The 15,983-nt window shown below is 30.2% G+C and overlaps 3 protein-coding genes across 3 annotated transcripts; 1 reads left to right on the top strand and 2 right to left on the bottom strand.

The window, feature by feature from the left end:
- Positions 1–1,108: 1,108 nt before the first annotated feature.
- On the bottom strand, positions 1,109–3,454 carry LOC128954252 (kynurenine aminotransferase-like). The gene is made up of 2 exons (XM_054299827.1): positions 2,815–3,454; positions 1,109–1,865 (listed from the first exon to the last, which is right to left on the bottom strand). The coding sequence occupies exons 1-2, from the start codon at positions 3,418–3,420 to the stop codon at positions 1,158–1,160; spliced, it is 1,314 nt and encodes a 437-aa protein (XP_054155802.1). The 5' UTR covers positions 3,421–3,454; the 3' UTR covers positions 1,109–1,157.
- A 3,031-nt stretch (positions 3,455–6,485) lies between these two features.
- On the top strand, positions 6,486–10,284 carry LOC128954241 (zinc finger protein 410-like). The gene is made up of 4 exons (XM_054299816.1): positions 6,486–7,398; positions 9,197–9,656; positions 9,744–9,854; positions 9,971–10,284. The coding sequence occupies exons 1-4, from the start codon at positions 6,889–6,891 to the stop codon at positions 10,267–10,269; spliced, it is 1,380 nt and encodes a 459-aa protein (XP_054155791.1). The 5' UTR covers positions 6,486–6,888; the 3' UTR covers positions 10,270–10,284.
- Positions 10,285–11,684: 1,400 nt separating this feature from the next.
- LOC128954290 (chitinase-like mite allergen Der f 18.0101) lies at positions 11,685–14,840 on the bottom strand. The gene is made up of 7 exons (XM_054299868.1): positions 14,724–14,840; positions 14,556–14,600; positions 14,023–14,118; positions 13,603–13,939; positions 13,385–13,526; positions 12,979–13,110; positions 11,685–12,398 (listed from the first exon to the last, which is right to left on the bottom strand). Exons 1-7 carry the CDS (start codon positions 14,821–14,823, stop codon positions 11,904–11,906), a joined length of 1,347 nt encoding a protein of 448 aa, XP_054155843.1. The 5' UTR covers positions 14,824–14,840; the 3' UTR covers positions 11,685–11,903.
- Positions 14,841–15,983: the final 1,143 nt, after the last annotated feature.

Here is a 15,983-nt window from a genome sequence, read left to right as displayed (position 1 = left end):
TGACTTTAATAATTACTGTGAATAATAATAGCGACGAAAACAAATCAGTTGGCGATCCGATGCCGCCGCCGATGACAGTTGCGACCAACACTGGCGGACCACCCGATACTAGTGTGTTGCCCGACAAAAACAACAATAAAAATGTCAAACAAGTGGTCGATTTGGCGGCCAAACAGGCAATCGTGACCAACAGCGGCAAACAAACAGATTCAATGATTCCCAATGAAAAATCTATTAAACAGTCCATTGAATTGGTGGCCAAACAGGCAATCAGGGCTCTGAAACGGGCCGTCAGTGTCGAAATGTACGCGGGATTTGAACAGCCGTATAGACTGGCGACTCATAACGTTCGGCAACAGGGCGTCAAACTGGCGGACAAGGCTTACAATGATTTGAACAAATTGGTCGACCATATTGTCGGATCGGTAGCAGCCGAACGGCAATCGGCTGTCCGATTGGTGGCCAACGAAGCCTTTGATTTGTCTATAGATGACATAGAGAAGGCCCGATCGGCGGCAGTCACTGACGCACTGAATAAGTTGGCCATTGAAGGGACCAATGATAACCAAAAGGAAGAAGAAGAAGAAGACGACACAAAACCAGCAAATGTTTGCAAAAAAGATTTTTATATCTGTATTATCGATTGGATTGTCGATAAAATTTCGGGAGAATTAACCATATTTTTCAATAAAAAAATAACTAATCATTAAACACGTCCCGTCCCGTCCCGACCCGACCCGACCCGACCCGACCCGACCCGACCCGACCCGACCCGACCCGACCCGTACACTTACATCCCGTTTAGACTATTGGTAATAATTTTTATTGACTACATTTTTGACTATTTTTTATTTTATTTTTTTAATAATGTCATCATTTATTTAATTTTAATTTTATTTATTTAAAAAAAAAAATAATTTTTCAATTTTAATTAAATACCCGATTACTTTGAATACACACACATTTATTTATTTAATTAAAAAATAATAATAATTTTGCAAAATAAATGTTTGTTTTTTTTTTAAATATTAACATTTAGTTAATAACATCAAAAAAAAAATTTTAAAAAAATTTGAGATGAAGAGTTTTATTTATTTTTATTTTTGTTTTGAGGGGACAGTTAGCTATAGAATAGTTAGTTAATATGTCTGTCCCTATCAACCAATCAGTTCCCGTATAATTTGTTCGGCCGTTTCCAATGATCGGTCAGTTTTACAAAAACAAAATCGTATGAGATTTTCGGCTAAACAGTTATGTTCTCGTGAGTAGAAAGCACTGACCGGTATTACCTGTAGGCCCCGATGTTTGGACAACCATCGGGCAAAACGCCAGCCTCTGGTCGGACCCGATTCCCCAGTAATATCAACTTTTTCGGTGGCCAACAATTGGCTACAATCGGCTACCATAAAATAGCCGCCATCGGGTACGGTAGGCATCAATCGGTTAGTCGATAGCACTGCTGATAGTTTGTCCCGTTTCCCGACCAACGACTCGGTTAACTGTCGCCAATACGACTGGTCTGTATCTAACCGTTTCAATTCCAGTTCAAAACCAATGGCCAGCGCCTCCTGTATGGGTGTCGCACATGACGATACATTTGATTGATGTATGAGATACAGAGGTCGGATGAGATCCCTGGGTCCGTATGTCCAACCGATTTTCCAACCGGTTACGCTAAATGTTTTACCCGCCGATCCGATGGTTAAGGTCCGGTCCCACATACCCGGCAGGGATGCCATACGTGTGTGTTGTCGTTGGGGAGAACCGGGATATATGAGCCATTCGTATACTTCGTCCATAACAACGAGACAGTCATATTTCTGACATAATCGCCCGATTAGTTCCAGTTCCTCGCGAGTGTAGACCTTATTATTATCGTATTATTAACAACAAAACTATTAAAACTCTCTCTCTCTGTCTCTGTCTCTGTCTCTGTCTCTGTCTCTGTCTCTCTGTCTCTGTCTGTCTCTCTCTCTCTCTCTCTCTGTCTCTCTCTCTGTCTCTCTCTGTCTCTCTCTGTCTCTCTATCTCTCTCTCTCTCTCTATCTATCTGTCTCTCTATCTGTCTCTCTCTATCTGTCTCTCTCTATCTGTCTCTCTCTATCTGTCTCTCTCTATCTGTCTCTCTATCTGTCTCTCTATCTGTCTCTCTCTATCTGTCTCTCTCTATCTGTCTCTCTCTATCTGTCTCTCTATCTGTCTCTCTATCTGTCTCTCTCTATCTGTCTCTCTATCTGTCTCTCTCTATCTGTCTCTCTCTATCTGTCTCTCTATCTGTCTCTCTCTATCTGTCTCTCTATCTGTCTCTCTCTATCTGTCTCTCTATCTGTCTCTCTCTATCTGTCTCTCTCTATCTGTCTCTCTATCTGTCTCTCTCTATCTGTCTCTCTATCTGTCTCTCTCTCTCTCTCTCTCTCTCTCTCTCTCTCTCTCTCTCTCTCTCTCTCTCTATCTGTCTCTCTCTATCTGTCTCTCTATCTGTCTCTCTATCTGTCTCTCTATCTGTCTCTCTCTATCTGTCTCTCTATCTGTCTCTCTATCTGTCTCTCTATCTGTCTCTCTATCTGTCTCTCTATCTGTCTCTCTATCTGTCTCTCTCTATCTGTCTCTCTCTATCTGTCTCTCTCTATCTGTCTCTCTCTATCTGTCTCTCTCTATCTGTCTCTCTCTATCTGTCTCTCTATCTGTCTCTCTATCTGTCTCTCTCTCTCTCTCTATCTGTCTCTCTATCTGTCTCTCTATCTGTCTCTCTATCTGTTTATCTATCTGTCTCTCTCACTGTATCTCTCTCTATCAGGTATGAGCTTTACATACCTTTCCCAATGGATTATTAGGTGTATTGACAACAATAAACTTGGTTTTATCCGAAAACTTTGACTCCAATTCCTCGGGATCTAAGATCCAGTCGGCACTGCTTGAACTCAATGGACTACGACTGTCCTCATCGCCGTCGACTGGCGGCGACTGTCTACGTGGTCTCAGTGGTACAAAAACAGGTATACCGCCGGCCAATCGGGTCATCGGTTCGTAACAATCAAAGTAGGGCTCAATAATTATGACTTCGTCGCCAGGATTGACATAAGCCATGAATGTATTGAATAGTGACTGATAGGCACCCGATGTTATCAATATTTCCGAATCAGCATCAATCGGCCGGCCAACTAACTGGCCATATAGTTGGCTGAGTACAGTGGTCAGCCGTGGATGACCACAATCACGGGTATACTGATTGATCAATGGTCTATCGGGATTGACTACCGTCGAGGCCAATGCCCGGCATATGTGTTCGGGTGCGGGAAAATCGGGAAACCCTTGGCCCAGATTGACCCGCGGCTTGTATTTGTTGGCCAACTCGATAAACTCGACCCAAACATTGCTTTCAATGCAATTCAATCGGTCGGCGCTAACAATACGAGACATTTTGTGACCACTTTTTTTGCCCGTTATTTAGCTGTTTAGTTGTATTACAAATAATTATAAATTATATATATTTTTGTTTTATTATTATTATTATTAATAAAAAAAACTTTTATTAAGCGGTTATTAAGCGATAATAATAATTATTATTAATTTTTTATTTTATAGTAGATAATGACACTAATTATTATTATTTTATTTTTAATTGTTTGAACGCAAATAAGTTATTTATATAAATTATAAATATTTAATTAAATAATAATATTTTTTTAATATCATTTTTTTGTTGTTGAATAATAACTTTTTGAATAATATATATATTATAATATAATTTGTATGTAAAATAATTATTTATTTATTTATTATAAAAATATTTAAATTAATTGCAACAATAATAAAAAATAATCACAATTTTATAATTAATTTAATGAATAATGTATCAGATATTTTAATTAACATTTTTTTAAAAAAATATATAATTAATAGTTTAAAATATATTATTTAAAATTATAGTTATTTGAAAACAAAAATAAATAAATAAAATTATTTATAAACTAATATATCACATATTAAATGTTTTATTAAATATTTCTTATTTTTTTTTTAATTTTCATTATCTGTATGTTTGGCGATGACTTTCAAATGTCAATATATATATATACAGTAAAGTATAGTTAATAAAAAAAATGTAAATTATATTTTTAAGGGCATAGATTGCATATTCAAAATAATTTTAATATATATATATATATCTGATAAAAAAATTTACTGCAATTTTTTTATTCACATTATTATCATATAATAATAATGATAACATTATTTTTAACATTTTTGTATACAGTATTAAAAAAAATAAATTGTTGTTTAGTTATAAATTTTACATACAGTTTATAATATAAAACTTTATATTACAAACACAAACATTCACACATACACACACACACACACACACACACAKACACACACACACACACATACACACACACACACACACACACATACATACACATACACATACACACACATACACATACACATACACATATATATATATATACACACACACACACATAAACACACATACACACACACACACACACACACAGACACACACACATAAACACACATACACACACACACACACACACACACACACATAAATAATAATTTTACTAAATACACATACACATACACATACACATACACATACACATACACATACACATACACATACACATACACACACACACACATACACATACAGTGTGTGTGTGTGTGACAGAGACACACACAGAGAGAGAGAGAGAGAGAGAGAGAGACTGTATTTATGTATAGATAGTGAGTGAGAGAAAGAGAGAGAGAGAGAGAGAGAGAGAGAGAGAGAGAGAGAGAGAGAGAGAGAGAGAGAGAGAGAGAGAGAGAGAGAGAGAATATTTAGCTTTCATGTTAGTTGAGTAGACAAAGTCAATACAATTACATTTCCCTTTAATAAAATAATATATTCCCTTAGTTTACTAATATTCCCAGTGTTTCAATATATATAATAATTAAAAGTAACAAAAAACATAAAATAATTTATTTCTAACACAAATTAAATATATTTTCCCTTTTATACAGCAACAAAAAAAGGGGGGGAAACTATTAGGACAGTAAGAGATTTTTAAAAAGCAATATTTTGCTGTTTAATATCTACTATTAAACACACATACATAAGCTTTTTTATTATAGAGAGTCATTATTATACACACACACACACACACACACACACACACACACACACACACACACACACACACACACATACACACACATACACACACACATACACATATACATACATACACATACATACACAAACACACACACACACACACACACATATATACACATACACATACACATACACATACACATACACATACACATACACATACACATACACATACACATACACATACACATACACACACACACACATACACATACACACATACACATACACACACACATACACATACACACATACACACATACACATACACACACACATACACACATACACACATACACATACACACACACATACACACATACACACATACACACACACACACACATACACTACTCTCTCTCTCTCTCTCTCTCTTCAGACAAATTAACAAAAAATTATCTATGTATATTTTTCTAATTGACGTAATTTATGGTAGGGATAGCACACACACACACATAATGTATATAACCATTTCAATAGAGAGAGGGCATTGAAGTCAATACACAGAGAGAGAGAGAGACAGAGAGAGACAGAGAGAGAGAGGAAAGCATTGAATTTTGCTTTAACTTTAACCAACTCTCTCTCTCTCTCTCTCTCTCTCTCTCTCTCTCTCAATGCTATACATGTAGTATTATGTGTTGTAATAATAATAGCCATACAAAAAAAGTAAACAAATCTTACAATAAAACGTTTGTATAGTTTGTAAATGTAATGAAGATTTTATTTGTGTTTCAATTATTAATTTAAATATTAAAAATGATTTAAATTTTTGTGGACCCACACACCCACACACACACACCCCTCCTAATCGGATCCTAAGTTAAAAGTTTTTTAATTATGTGTAACTGTGGTGTTGGATGATTAAACTTGAAACTAAATTAAACTAAATAATAATTAATTTAATTTAAATCATTGTATTTAAAGTGCAGTTTAAAAACACATTTAAAAACACATTGTATTAATAATAATATTAATAAATAGTTTTCACCCAAAAAAAAATAAAACATTTTTAATGATATCTTTTATATGATATATCATATGCTTAAAGATTATTATTATTATTATTAGTTAGTAAAGTGATTCACACATATTAATTGATTTCATTGATTGCTATGTGATATACATATATGATATACATATTATACATATTATAATAATAATAATCATTGATATTATATATTGAATGTGTTTTATTTTTTAATTATAATATAAAATTAATGCTAAAAAAAACAAAACATTTAAAAAACTAAATGCTTTTCATTTTTTTTTTTTTTTTGGTAGTCATATATGTGTATTGCATATTCATATATGATATGTATGTTTGCTTTATATGATATCATAATAATTAGTTGGATAACTATATCATTGTTTTTTAAGGATAGTTAAGCTTTTTAATTGTTGTGTCGGTCGGTATCGGTATCGGTGTCGGTGTGTGTGTGTGTGTGTGTACTATACACACCCACCCCATCCATCCATATCCTTCTTAAATAAATCTTACACTTACAGACACTACCGAAACCTAACCATCATTAACAACACACGACTGGCCCCTAACCCTAACCATCATTAACAACGACTGTCCATAACCTAACCATCAACAACACGACTGACCCTAACCATCAACTACTACAACAACACGACTGTCCCCTAACCATCATCAGCAGCATCGACATCAAGATTACCCCCCACAAAAAAAAACGATGGATATGTTAAAAAGTGAAGTCAAACTACTGTTGCTGAGAAACGGACAGTTAGAAGATGAGAACCGTCACCTGAAACAGTCGGAGCTGCGTTTGAGACAACAGTTATACCATGAAAAACAATTGACCAAGGTACTGGATCAGGTTAAACTAGCACAAAACGAGTATATATCCAAACTGAATGGTCTGATTATTGAACTGACCAACGATAATACTACCGGTGCTGCTGGTAGTGGTGGTAGTGGTAGTGGTGGTACAGGTGCTGCTGCTGTTTCACCAGCAGCTAATGGTACGATAGCTACAGCCGGTGCTACCGATAGTAGTGTTGGCCAACAGCTTAGCTATCATCAGCTGAAACTGGATATCAATAACTGTGTTAAAGTGTGCAAACAATTGCAAACAGAGTACGAGTCCTGTAAAAAGTCAATCGCCAGGTCCTCGACATCGGCATCGGCATCGGTAGCCAATAATAACAACTCATCCTATTCATCATCAAACAGACATTTGAAGGTTGGTATTAATCAGTACCGGTATATGTGTGTGCCGTACATACATACCCACCCGTTCCCTATGTGTTTGTGTGTATGTATGTGTGTGTATGTATGTGTGTATATGTATGTGTGTATATGTATGTGTGTATATGTGCGGTGTGTATGTGTGCGGTCAATGGCCACTAGGAAATTGATTTACCGATTATATTCATATATATTGTTATAATTTTTTTTGTTTGTTGTTGATTGTTGTTTGAATGCATTGCTTATGTATGTTAAGTACAGTATGTATGTGTTGTTGTTGTTGTTGTGATTATTGCTATTGTAATCAATGATAATAATAATAATATTATACATTATTTTACTATTAGATATGTTTATTACTATGTATATGTGTGTGTGTGTGCTTTCATAAAAATAATATAATGCACTCTCCCATAAACATATTTTGCTAGTGTGTGTGTGTGTGTGTGTATGTGCTTATGTATGTGTGGCATACATACATAAGCTGCTGCAGCAGCACTGGTATAATACAGTATTAATAATAATAATAATCATTGATAAAAACCTAATGCTTTACAATACTTTAACTATACACTAAACTACAGTACTATTACTTAATGATTGTACAGTAAATAATAATAATAATATATTGTAGGTATGGATTGCATGCTATGTATGTATTGCTTATGTATATATTGCTTATGTATATATTGCTTATGTATGTACTGTACTGTATGTGTGTGTCAACCAAAATGTCTTTTAGTTATTGCTTTTAATGATTTTTTGTTATATTTATAAAAAAAACTATTAATCAATCAGTCAGTGAATCTATGAGATTATTTGCAGTCAAATATACTGTATATACATATATATGTATATATATATAACTATATGTTTATTATTAAATTATCAGTACTTTTATTATTATAATTTTTAATATATTATAATAATATAACTGTATATTGAAATGCATTTTGAATTTTTTTTTAAAATTTATTTATTACAATATATATATTATATGTATATTATTTATAATTATTAGTTTTAGCTATCATTACATATTCAAAAAACAAAACAAAAATATGATTAAAATGTCTTTAAAATTTTTTTGCTTTAACATTATTATACAACAAAAAACATAAGATATTATATTATATATGATCTAATGTTTTAACATTTATTCAATATTTACCGGTAATAATAATAATAATAATAATACAGTTATAATATACTGTATAAAATGCTTATGTAGTTTATTTTGCCCAATAATTTTTGACCCACTTATTTTTCCTCCACATTTTTCACTAATAATGTTATTTAATACACTAATAATAATAATAATACAAATAATAATAACTCCCATAGTTTGCTTGTAATTTATATTTAATACAATTTAGTTAACAAAATAATACCAAATAATAGGAATAATAATAATAATAATAATTTTTATTATCTAAAAAAACTTGTTATTATATCTAAAACTTATTTATTTTTTTGTAAAAATTAAATTTTATTGTAATATATATTTATTTAAAAAATTTTAGATAAGTTTTGTTTTAGTTTAGATATTATTATTATTATTAGTTAGTATTTACGGTACTATTGTTTTATTTGATAATTAAATTAATTAATACTTATTATTATTATTAATTAGTATTTACCGTACTATTGTTTTATTGATAATTTAATTAATTAATTAATACTTATTATTATTATTAGTTAGTATTTACGGTACTATTGTTTTACTGATAATTTAATTTAATTAATATTTATTATTATTATTATTAACTGATTATTATTATTATTAAATATAGTCATCCAATGCGGCCAATACCTCGTCATCATCGGCCGCAGCCGTAGCCGCTGGCCATACACTGCTGGATGTTATCGAAACGGACGATGCATTTACCGATCGGCTACTGGAAGACATTGCCGACGAAGATCTGCTTGAAGACGATGACGACTACGACAATGTCAACGATAATGACGAGGACGACGACGACGACGATGATGACGATCAGCCGATGCCCGAACTGGATCTAATTGACGACCAGTTTGATGACAATACGATACTGTTTGGTAGCGGTTTAGATAACCCGAACAACGGTTCCGGCGTCGGTGGTGGTGGTGGTGGTGGTGTCCAGTATCTGGATATGACCGATACTACCGAATTTATACCGAAACGGACACTGCCGAAAGGTGCCCGAAAAAGTTTCCCGAATAATATCCAAACCAATCTCCAGAGTCCACGCAAACGAAAATCGGATAATAGAGGTATTTTTGATTGATTGATATCCATAACTAACTGATCCATAATGTTTGTTGACTAACCCTATTGTCTATTATTATTATTACCGATAGGCTATAAAACGTCCCATAAGTTTGGCGACAAATATAAGTGCAATTGGAAAGGCTGTGAATTTATATCGAGTTATAAGCAAAATGTTGAACGACATTATAGAGTACACACTGGTATGTATATAGGGGTTGGGGTGGGTGCTGGGGGTGTGGGTATTGGTACCGGCACATTGATTATCTTATCATAACTAATACCCTCCTATCTATCTATCTATCTGTCTGTTTTCAAGGCGAACGTCCGTTTAAGTGCCAGTTCAAGGGCTGTACGTTTTCGGCCAGTCAGGCCGGCAATCTGAAAGTACATCAGCAACGACACGGCCACCAGACACCCAACGCCCACAAGATTCGGATCCGGTCGACACACAGTGCGGCCATACCTATCAAAATGTCATCGTTAGCAGTAGGATCTTCATCATCATCATTGATGTCATCGCCGCCGCCTAATGGCAAACATCATAATCATCAGTCACAGCAACAGTCGTCCTCATCGTCGTCGTCGACTACGACGACGACAACGACTACTAAATAAATGATAATTCAATTGTTTTTTTTTAATTATAATTATTATTATTAATTGATTGATTTAATTTGATTACCAATTATTATAACATATTATATATATTTTTTATTATTAATTATTATTATTAGAGTACAAAATCACACCTCATTTATATACAGTATATTCACTGTCGATATATATTATATTATATTATAATTACTGATTCAATCATTTATTATTAATTAATTATTATTTAGTTTTTTTTGTTGTTGTTGTTTTGATAAACACAAACACACATATTATTATTAAATTATTATATTATATATAATTAATTAATTATTATTAGTAATTATTATGATAATTTGTTTAAATTTTTTTTTTTTGATTAATTTTTCATAGATTTATATACATTATCATAGATTTAAATTGATATATATATTATTTTAAATGAACTTTTTTTTGGTTAATTAATTATTATCGATTGATTGACTTACTGATTGATTATTATTATTATTATTATTATTATTATTATTATTATCATCATATCCTAGATTTAATTAATGATAAGTATATATATATATTATGTATCATATTTTGGTTATTATTATTATTATCATTATATATATATATAAGATTTTTATTAAGTAATTATATATATATATATATATATATATATATGTACACAAATTTAATGATGAAATTTAATTATTGTAAATTGTTAGTTTAATACACACTGATATATATTATATATATATATATATATATATATGATAAATATATAAATTTATTGAATAGATTTTAAAAAAGCAAAAATTTTATATATTATTATAATTATTATTTTGAATAATGAACTATTAATTAATTAATTAATTATTTTCATTATACATAGATTTATGAAAAAATGTTATACACTTTGATACTATTACTAACTACTAGTACTACTACTACTAAATGAAATATTATTATTATTGATAATAATAATAATAATAATAACTTAAAATAAGTAAATACTGTAATAGGAGAGAGAGACACAAATATTTAAAAAAAATTGTATAATTTTTAAATATATAAATTATATTAATAAATAAAAAATAGATTTATTTCAATTAATATTTAATTGTTATTATTAATTGTTAATTTGGTAATAACTATACAATTAATGGTTAATAGTTATATACAGTATAAATATAAATATATATTAATTTTATATAAATACAGTTTAATTTGTTAAAAATCAAGTTTTAATTATATATATATATTAATAGTATAGTTTTTAAACTATCAATTGTCTTATATATATATCACAAAAAATTATAATACCGGAAATATAATTATAATAGTTTTATTTTAATTATAATAATATTATTGATTATTGTTTACTACAAACAAACAAAATAATAATAATAATAATAATAATAATAATAATAGTAATTCAATTGGTATATAATTAATTAATTAAAAAAAAAATTAATATTATACTAATATATACTGTATAATACAAATGTAATTAATATACATAATATTTTTTATATATATATATAGTTATTAACTAAAAATTATATATTTTTTTTTGTTGGGTTTGATTTGATTATGATTTTTGTTTGGTTTGGTTTAACCCATCAATCAATGATTGTCTTCAACAACACCATTGATATTGATCTTCTTCAATGACATCCGGGAACCAGTGATTCTTCCACACATTTCTTTAGTTTATCATCAAATCCCTGGCCATTATCGCAATGTTTTATCTCATCCGTATAGACACCGGGAAAATATTGTATACAATTATGATAGACATGACAGTCGGTAGGATCTTTGAACAGGCCTTCCGATTTGCAGATAGCTGTCGGATCGCTAGTAGGTATGGGCGGATCGGTGACGGGTGGTCGGGTTACCGGCGTCCGATCCAATCCTTTTTGGACACCTTTCAGCAGTGACCACTTTCCTTGGTTACATAGGTTACGGAAGTCATCGTTTTCCAGGGCCTGTACGGTTACGCCACCGTAACCCTGGCTGGTGGACGATCGGGTTTTCTCCTCCAAGGATAAGGGATCTTCGAAACTGATCCATTGGTCACCGTAGACGGCGTATATCGATTGGCTTTTGGTGTCCCGAGTTATCTTCCACGAACTCGGATGGGCTATAATACCGGTGCAGATCTATTGATAGGTGGGTAGGGGTGGGGAGTTAGTTAATTAGGATTGTTATGTTAGTTATTAATTAATATGGTTAGGTTAGTTATTAAGCAGGATGGTTAGATTAGTTAGTTAATTAGGACGGTTAGGTTAGTTATTAATTAGGACGATTAGGTTAGTTAATTAGGATGGTTAGATTAGTTAGTTAATTAGGATGGTTAGATTAGTTAGTTAATTAGGATAGTTAGATTAGTTAATTAATTAGGATGGTTAAGTTAGTTAGTTAATTAGGATGGTTAGGTTAGTTAGTTAATTAGGACGGTTAGGTTAGTTAGTTAATTAGGACGGTTAGGCTAGTTAGTTAATTAGGATAGTTAGATTAGTTAGTTAATTAGGATGGTTAAGTTAGTTAGTTAATTAGGATGGTTAGGTTAGTTAGTTAATTAGGACGGTTAGGTTAGTTAGTTAATTAGGACGGTTAGGCTAGTTAGTTAATTAGGATAGTTAGATTAGTTAGTTAATTAGGATGGTTATGGTTAGGTTAGTTAATTAGGATTATTGATTGATAGTTAACAACAACAACAACAACAAAATATTTCAATACCTCATTGTAACCCAATTTGCCGGCAGCTTTAGTCCACGGGCCGGCAACTCCCGGTCCCTTAGCTGGAGCACCAGGTTCCGAATGGGTACTGTCTTTCAGGGTCCAGGTATGGGCATAGAATGGTATAGTCATCTAGAGAAACAAATGGATATATAGTTTTTTAATTATTATTATTTGTTTTGTGTATGTGTGTGTGTATGTGTGTATGTGTGTATGTGTATGTGTATGTGTATGTGTATGTGTATGTGTATGTGTATGTGTATGTGTATGTGTATGTGTATGTGTATGTGTATGTGTATGTGTATGTGTATGTGTATGTGTATGTGTATGTGTATGTGTATGTGTATGTGTGTATATGTGTGTATATGTGTGTATGTGTGTGTGTGTGGGGGGGGGTAATACATACAATCAATTTGCTCTGGGAGGCACCGGCAGTATACCAACGATTCATTGTTGTCAATTGGGAATCAATGGGCGCAGCAAAATCAACCGAGTCATCCCAGTTGCCATGATAGTCAATGGTTTGGACAGTTATAAAGTCGACTAACCTATATATAGACATGATAACACATAATTAGTAAACAACACAAAAATATAGGGGACAGGTATGTACTGTACACTTACTCGCTAACACTTTTAACATCATAGCGTACAGTAGTGGCACCCAATGTAACGGCCAGTGTATATCGGGTACCGAACTCCGATCTCAGGGCTTTCAATACCTTAACATAGTCTGACATATCCGAGTCGGTCCAGACATCCCGTGACCAGTCGATAGTAATACCATCGAAACCGTATGTTTTCATAAAGTCCATAACATCGTCAACAAATGCAACCGGGTGATTGAGTAGATTGCTAACCCAGTTATCTTTTTTGTCCGGATCCTGGGAGTAGCCCCAACCGCCCAGAGATAACAGTGCCTTAGCCGAGCCCTTATTGCCGGTAAAATGTTCAAGGTCCTCTGTTTTTTTTTAAAAAAAAATAAAATAAATTTATATACATATATATAATAATAATAATATAAAATTAATTAAAAAATCATACTTCGCTTGATAAGTAGGTCCGGGTCATCGATAAATATTTTACTACCGGATGTAACGCCCAGGTAGCCATAGACTATGTGCGTGCATAGTGTACTGTCTATATATATATATATATATGGTATAGTAAACAATAATATATATTAATATATATAAATTAATTTTTATTTAATTAGTTAATAATAATTATATAATTACAATATATATATATATATATATATAAAACATAATTATTATTAACTAATTAATTGTAATATATAATTAATTATTTAGTAAGTTATTAATTAATTAATAAATTATTAATAAATATTTAAAATTTATTTTAATTTTTTATTTTAATTAGTTAATAATAATTATGTTATATATATATATATACAACATATATGTATATACAGTATATAACATAATTATTTCTTAACAAATTAATTGTTATATGTAAATTAATTATTTATTTAGTTATTAATTAATTAATTATAACAATTATTAAATTTAATTAATGTTTTATATATATATATATATATATAACACAATACTAACCGACATCAGTGACAGTTATTTTTGATTCATCCGTACGCCAAGTGACTACATATTTGTTTAAAATAATAAAATAAAATAATATTTTTAAAAATTATTTTTAAATTAATTAATTTATTTTTTTTTATATAATTTTCTCTCTAAAATTAATTAATTTTATTAAAAACTTACGCCAATTATCATAATAACAGACAACTTTAGGATCTAATACGGCATTGATTTGTCCAAAACAATAGAGTATTGAACATAATATAAGACAAGATTTTAACATTTTGTTTAAAAAAAATAATAATAATATATAAAAAAATATAAATTAATTAATAATTAATAAAAAAAAATACGACTAATATTGAAAACCTATTGAAAAAATCGATAGCTTTTATATACATCACTAAATTGATAGGCAATCCTTGACATTGAGATAATTAATAGTAATAATAATAATAATAATAATAATAATTAGTAATAATTATATTATTACATATTGTCAGCTAATTTGTTGAGTTGAATATTGTGACAGTTATTATCACTAAAAAAAATTATTAGTTAATTATTTTTGATTATTACAACTAAATAATACTAACTATTATGTGGAAAATATAATATATAATTGGATAAAGATATTGTATTATTATAATTAATAATTATTATTATTATTTGATATCAAATATTAAATAAGTGTATTAAATAAGTCTATTTAATTGTGTAATATTTCTTAGAAAATATATATATATATATATATTGTATAATATATTATATATTACACTTAAAATATCATGTAATTAATGTAATCGATAATTATTATTAGCTAATATATAATATATTTAATATATCAGTTAACATTAATTATTACACACAAAAAAAATTAATAATTTAACTGATAAATAGTTATCTTCAATATATATACTGTATATATATATAATAAACTATTGTTTTTTTGTTTATAACTAATATACTAATAATACTCATTAAATCCTGGTTTAAAAACTATGTTTTCTACATAAATATTACTTGAAATTATTTGTTAAACCAAAAAAATCACTGTTTTTTCAACCTTTTTAAAGATATTATTAGATTATAATAAAAAAGCATTAGTTATCAACAATAAAACTAATTCAACTTGTACAGTTTTGTTATATAGATAAATAATTTATATGAAATAAACTAATAGATGCTAAATAATAGACAGTATTACAGTATTTAATAATAATTTTTTGAAAGATATATTTTTTTTGGTATAAATATTTTTACACCTAATTGTATGATAAAGTACGTGATATGTAATGTGTATGTATGTGTGTGTGTGTGTATGTGTGTGTGTGTATGTGTGTGTGTGTGTATGTATGTATGTGTATGTATGTGTATGTATGTGTATGTATGTGTATGTATGTGTATGTATGTGTATGTATGTGTATGTATGTGTATGTATGT

This window comes from Oppia nitens, unplaced genomic scaffold (genome assembly GCF_028296485.1).
Source record: "Oppia nitens isolate AA-2021 unplaced genomic scaffold, nextdenovo-longstitch-racon4-pilon3 scaffold26_pilon_pilon_pilon, whole genome shotgun sequence".
NCBI classification, from domain to species: domain Eukaryota; kingdom Metazoa; phylum Arthropoda; class Arachnida; order Sarcoptiformes; family Oppiidae; genus Oppia; species Oppia nitens.
Note: the sequence above shows the minus strand (reverse complement) of the source record. Positions and strands in the feature narration are given on the sequence as shown.

Excerpts from the sequence above, each read along its gene's own strand:
- LOC128954252 (XM_054299827.1), bottom strand. The coding sequence starts at position 3,420 with ATGTCTCGTATTGTTAGCGCCGACCGATTGAATTGCATTGAAAGCAAT. Across the intron at positions 1,866-2,814 it reads CTAATAATCCATTGGGAAAG|GTCTACACTCGCGAGGAACT; the intron begins GTATGTAAAGCT and ends GATAATAATAAG.
- LOC128954290 (XM_054299868.1), bottom strand. The coding sequence starts at position 14,823 with ATGTTAAAATCTTGTCTTATATTATGTTCAATACTCTATTGTTTTGGA. Across the intron at positions 13,111-13,384 it reads CCTCCCAGAGCAAATTGATT|ATGACTATACCATTCTATGC; the intron begins GTATGTATTACC and ends TTGTTTCTCTAG. Across the intron at positions 12,399-12,978 it reads GCAAATTGGGTTACAATGAG|ATCTGCACCGGTATTATAGC; the intron begins GTATTGAAATAT and ends ACCTATCAATAG.
- LOC128954241 (XM_054299816.1), top strand. The coding sequence starts at position 6,889 with ATGGATATGTTAAAAAGTGAAGTCAAACTACTGTTGCTGAGAAACGGA. Across the intron at positions 9,657-9,743 it reads ACGAAAATCGGATAATAGAG|GCTATAAAACGTCCCATAAG; the intron begins GTATTTTTGATT and ends TATTACCGATAG. Across the intron at positions 9,855-9,970 it reads ACATTATAGAGTACACACTG|GCGAACGTCCGTTTAAGTGC; the intron begins GTATGTATATAG and ends TCTGTTTTCAAG.